The sequence below is a fragment of the Polistes canadensis genome, unplaced genomic scaffold (genome assembly GCF_001313835.1).
Source record: "Polistes canadensis isolate GaletaPanama2010 unplaced genomic scaffold, ASM131383v1 scaffold_3, whole genome shotgun sequence".
NCBI classification, from domain to species: Eukaryota; Metazoa; Arthropoda; class Insecta; order Hymenoptera; family Vespidae; genus Polistes; species Polistes canadensis.
In genome coordinates, this window is record NW_014569550.1 from 220,869 (window position 1) to 227,048 (window position 6,180).

Sequence of the window (6,180 nt, forward strand, 5' to 3'; positions counted from 1 at the left end):
AAATTGGGCCTCAAAGTTCTTTCAGTTGGATTTTAATTTTATTTATTTATTTTTTTTTTTTATTCCAAAACAAATATAGAATTAAAATTTAATCGATTATTCAGATTATTTATAAACGTTTGGGGATTCGAATTTTATCGAAAGATAATTGATCATTTCAGATGATATAAGATCTTTTAACCTACCCTCTAATATTAATTAAGAAAAAATGTGTAAATGTAATTACGTTTGAATTATTAAATCAAAAAAGTGTTGGCAAAGTTTTATGGTAAGGTTTTCCCATTGTTGAAAGCAGGTCTCTTTAGTATGGTATTCTCTTGGTATATGAATATATCATACTATATAGAACAGTGTATATTAACTTACGAGTTGCACTTTACATATGAGTATATCATTTCATATACAAAGACATTAGTATCTATTAATTTATGAGTTGCACTTTATATATATGAGTATATCATCTTATACGTATATACAAGATGTACCAAAAATCATGATACAAGGTTCTTTCTTTCTTTTTTTTTTTAATATAAGTTGTAAAAAAAAGATTTAAATTTTATTCTTGCAAGTAAATTGTCTTTTTAATCGAAACGTTTTTTTTTTTTAAATCGCATAATTATAATCTCACGATTATATTAACAGGTATAATATATATATTCCATCACAAATATAACTTTCCCTTCTTGCTTAGAATTCTTAAATTACCTGAAATTCTTAAGAAAAAAAATAAGAGGAAATTTATCAGTTCACTGGTGACGTTAATTCGTGACTTTCTCGAATAACGAGAATCAACTCTCTAATAAATATTATTTTCGTTTATAATTCGTTCGTATAATCGATGAGGCCTAGAAGGTGTTACGAAACAGTATCGTATCGTATCGTATGTGTGCATGTGTATATGGAGAGTAGTACGTATGGTTGTTTACGCACAATTATGTCAGGTTTTTCCCCTTACTCGACTCTTCTCTTCCTCTAACTTCAGTTACAATTCTCTTTCACTTAAACAACTTTCTCCGCAAGAGTCGAGCCGGCCAACTGAGTTTGAGAAAAGTAACAACTTGTATTGCGTCAATGATTACGACGACGAGTCCGATCAGCCGAGAAGAAGTTGACCGATTTTGAGAAATATTCCGGAAGTAGATTATATTTATTTTATATTTTCTTTTTTTCAAAACTTTTACCAAAACATTTAATTAGATTTCATTAAAAAATATTATTTTTCTAAATTACAAAAATTAAAATACAATTTAATCAACGTTCCAATTTTCTACCATATTTATTTATTTGATCAGCATATTTTAAAATAAATAGTTAGTATGAAGTAGTAAGTAACTCGTGTTCAATATAAATAATAATTAGTCAGTACATATTACGGAAGTAGGGTTGTATAAGGGTTGTTGCATCACGGTTGCGTAAGGGTTGCATCAGTGTTGCATCGATATTATCCAGATACGTTTTACGTACATATGCATGATACTTTATTACAAATACTAATTACTTATTTAAAATACTGATCAAAAATATGAAAAACATATATAAATTAGTAACCATTTGTTATTTATTAACGTTAAAAATATTTAGTATGAATTTATAGAAAAATATTAGTAAATTAGCGTTCTCATTAAACCAATTAATAGTTTGATTTATTTCGAATATGAATGAAAGCAAATGGAGTCTCTCGAGAGAAAGTATAAAAATTGATAGAACAAAAAGGGGGGTTGTTGTTGATTCATAGATGGAACGTAAAAACATTTTGTCCCACGTCCATTGGCGTTGAGTTCGTCTGCCAATCCAAAAAAAATTCCCTGGAGGGCCACTTTCACGAGATTGCTTTCACGCAAACACATCCTTGCCACGTTTGAATCCCAGACATTTCCTTTCTCTATCTCTCTTTCTCTTTCAAACGTACACACACATATATATATATATAAAAAGAAAAAGAGAGAGAGGAAGATGTATAAGACATGTACCAAGATGACTACACATTCTCTTTCCATTTGTGCAGGTGGTAGTGTCCGGCGAGTATGACTATAGTGATCCAGAGATACAGCAGCAAATGGAGAACCTCACAAAATCCCTGGAGGCTAGTTCATACATCAGTGCGCCGATCTACACGGAAAGCTGGTTGCGCAGCTTCCTAAGTTACGTATCGCGAAACGAGGACTACCTAAATGTGAGCATCAAAGACGAGGGTAGCTTTGTAAAGGCGTTAAAAGAGATATGGCTTTACCCGACCAGCACATTTTCCCTGGACGTTAAATTCGACGAGAATGACGAGCACATAATGGCCAGTAGGTTTTTGATTCAGGCGGTAAACGTCAGCGGTACGAATCAAGAAAAGGAAATGGTCAAGGAATTGCGACAAATTTGTAAAGATTCTTTACTAAATGCAAGCGTTTTTCATCCTTATTTCGTATTCTTCGATCAATTCGAATTGGTCAGGCCAACGAGTATACAGTGTATGATATTCGGTGCTCTCGTAATGATGCTCATAAGTTTTATATTTATCCCGAATATATTGTGTTGTCTCTGGGTTGCATTCTGCATAGTTTCGATCGAGCTCGGTGTAGCTGGCTACATGGCTCTTTGGAGCGTAAACCTCGATAGTATTTCGATGATCAATCTGATAATGTGCATTGGATTCAGCGTAGATTTCACGGCTCATATATGTTATGCCTATATGAGTTCGAAGAAAGTCACACCGGAGGACAGGGTGAAAGAAAGTTTGTATAGTTTGGGTTTACCAATTGTCCAAGGTGCTGCCTCGACTATACTCGGTTTGGTTGCTTTGTTACTTGCCGGAACTTATATATTCCTAGTTTTCTTTAAAATGGTCTTCCTGGTGATTTTCATCGGTGCCATGCACGGTCTCTTTCTCTTACCGGTTTTATTGTCCATTTTTGGACCAGGTTCCTGTACCAGTTCCAATACGGACAAAGACCACGATGAAGCGGACGACAACGAACGCGGAGATAAAGTATCGAGAAAGAATGGTATTGCGGAAAAAGAGCTTGTCGATAAACTCCAACAACCTTTCGTTATACCTCACCCTACCCTTTCGTACTATCATCACGATACCATGATAAAATCCCTTCAACCGAGTCCGGCTACTAGTCTAGCAGCTTTCGAGGAACGAGATCCAGGCTTGGGTACCAGCGAGGATAGCAATTCAACGGAGAGTGGTTCTTCCCAAAGCAGAAGACGACAAGAACAAGAACAACAAAGAGAATTAGAAGAGGAAAAGCAGAAACATCAACAAGAGCTTTCCAGAAGATCCATAGGGGTTCTTTACGGATTGTCACAGTTTCAACCATCGATAGAGATTGGTCATCTTGTACCACCTGCACCCGATTATCCTGGTGCAATACAACGAGATCATCTTCAACAGGATCATCCAGATCAACGTATATTTCGTACAGTACCATATTTAGGATCACATTTGGGATACCGTGTACCCAATCAAATTCACAGGGATTATAGACGTAGTCGATCTCATCATAATCTTCACAATCTTCATAATACCTCATCGAGGTATTTGACGGATCCACGTTATCCGTAAAACAAATAAATAAAAAAAGATGCTGCAGAATTAAATGAAATAAATATATTCAATATTATTCGGTAAGGGTGGAAAATGATGATATACATATATGAATATACATAAGAGAAGAGAACGCGTTAAAGGGGAAAACAAATATTCGCGCATTTTATATATATACATATGTATATTGTGTAAATGTATGTATGTATGTTATGCATGTATCTATGTATGTAAGTGTGTACGTGAGTAAGGAGGTAAAATTCAATCCGGTCGTTGACTTTCTTTTCGACACGGTCATACAACTTTTCTTCGCGCAAGTGAGAGGGAACCCTCGGAATTGCAACTGCTCGAGATTTGCAAAGACGAAAGTAACCTTCCTGAATATAACATAGTTTGTGAGAGAAGATCGTCGTGCTATTCGATGATGATTGGCCGACGTGACTTCCTAAAGAGACTTTTGTTTATATATATATATTTACATGTCCCCTCAGGTGCGATATATCGTGTATAATGATTATAACGATAATGATGATGATAATGATATGACGACGATCATAATAACTTGTCGATAAAATAAATATTCAATTAGGTTAATTAAATTTTTGAAAGCGAGAGAAATAAAGAGAGAGAGAGAGAGAGAGAGAGAGAGAAAGTGAGCGTGTGCAGTGTTCCTTGGTGAATTAAAAGGAATTTCGACTTTGTAAAATTCATTTTTACACTTTTGTTTTTTTTTTATACGAATATTAGATTATTTTTAATGTATCGATATAAAAGAAAAGAAACATTTAGACATTTTTGGAAAAGAAATTTTCCAGTTTTTTGTTTTTGTTTGTTTTTGTATTAACTAAACTGTAAATTGTATTGTTTAATATGCAATCTTCTTGAGAATTTGTTTATAAATTATTTGCAATATATTTGTTAAATAAATACAAACTCATAAATAATTACGCGAGAAAAAGAAGCAATAATAATCCTTCTTATTAATGTTATTGATTGATTATTTTTGATTTTGATATTAATTGTAAGACAGAAAAAAGAAAAGTAAAAGATAAAAGAATGGAGAATATGAATATTAATTAGTACGAATCTTTTGAAAATCTTTCGTGTTCACGTTGTGCCTTGGATAGGACCAGTAACATTTTTCTTTTTTTCCTTTATTTAAAGGAAACAATATTTATATAATCTCCCGTCGTTTCGCAGTGTGTGTATATTATTTTATTCATTTGAAATAATACGCCGATGTCTCGAAACTTTTACGTTGACTTTAGGTGGAAAAGTTTAAATTAGTCGGCTTTAAAAAAAAATCATTCTTTTTAACGATCTTTTCAATGGGATACTTTTTTTGTATCGTGAACAATAAAATTGCAGGCTACGCTCGTTAAATAAATTGGGATAGAAAAATTAAACTAAAAAAACTCGCAAAAATGCTATTTATTATTAAAATTAGTTGCGAAATTTTTGGCTCGCGTAAAAACTGTCTGGTCAATTCGATGAAATTGATCTGCAATCGAAGATTTGTAATATTTTTATGTAAATGTGTGTTTTATATTATTAGTAAAAAAAAGAAGAACAAAATAGAACAAAAAAAAGTGAAAAGGCAAAAGAAATATAATATTATTAGAATTTAAGAGTGCGAGGGAAAATTATTTTTTCTTTTTATATATTTATATAAATATATAAAAATCGACGCACAGTGACAACTTTTGTACAGGCGAATTTTATAACGCAATTCCACAATAATTATCTTATTGTAGTTTTAAATAATGTGTGCTCCTGTGTGGCGAAATGTATATTATCTATGATAATAAATTATTATATATATATATATAATTCGTCAAGTTTTTATATAGAAATTTTTCAACGCAGAATAAAACAAATGCTGCAAAATAAAGATAAATGAACTGCATTTATATAAAATAAGAGAGAACGAGTATAACGTTAAGTGAACTGTTAAAATTACGTGCGTATGTATGTGTGAATATACTCCAGATGAAAAAAGAGTTCGATACATATTATTATTATTACTATTATTATTATTATTATTAAAAAAACATCATGAAATACATAGAAGTATTATTTAACAAATGATCTTTTTCGTACATTTAATTGAAATATTTTATTTTTCATTTTATCTCTCTCCTGATATATTTTTACCATTGAAAAAGTATAAAAAATTAAAACACTTATAGAAATAACTCAAATCTAAAGTTTTTTTTATTATTTTCCATGTTATTCATTATTTAATTTTTAATAATTGAATAATTCATATGAGTAATGAATTAAACTTAGTATAGAAAATTGAAATTTAGAATACTTTATGTATTACAAAATATATTTTTTTACAAATTATATTAATTATTCTACACAGTATAAGCGAAAAAGTATAACATTTTATTTTATATTTATTAATAGTTTTAGTATATCAGTCAAAAATTGTTACATTGTGTCAACTGTTTCCGTAGTGTAGTGGTTATCACGTGTGCTTCACACGCACAAGGTCCCCGGTTCGATCCCGGGCGGAAACAGAGAACAAATTTTTGTTCAATTTTTCTTTTTTTTCTGTTAAAAATTTTTTTTTACAAATCTGTAATAAAATAATTTATTTTATCTATTTTTATATTAATACTAGGAGCCACTCA

General features: G+C 31.2%; 1 protein-coding gene and 1 non-coding gene across 2 annotated transcripts in view; both read left to right on the top strand.

The window, feature by feature from the left end:
- LOC106786991 (patched domain-containing protein 3) overlaps positions 1–4,317 on the top strand; it is a 40,381-nt gene extending 36,064 nt beyond the window's left edge. The window contains exon 9 of the mRNA XM_014748945.1: positions 2,006–4,317. Coding sequence (XP_014604431.1) covers positions 2,006–3,559 — 1,554 coding nt within the window. The 3' untranslated portion in view covers positions 3,560–4,317. The remainder of the gene's footprint in view (positions 1–2,005) is intronic.
- A 1,676-nt stretch (positions 4,318–5,993) lies between these two features.
- Trnav-cac lies at positions 5,994–6,066 on the top strand. The gene has a single exon. It is a non-coding gene; the product is annotated as a tRNA-Val (tRNA).
- The last annotated feature ends 114 nt before the right edge of the window (positions 6,067–6,180 follow it).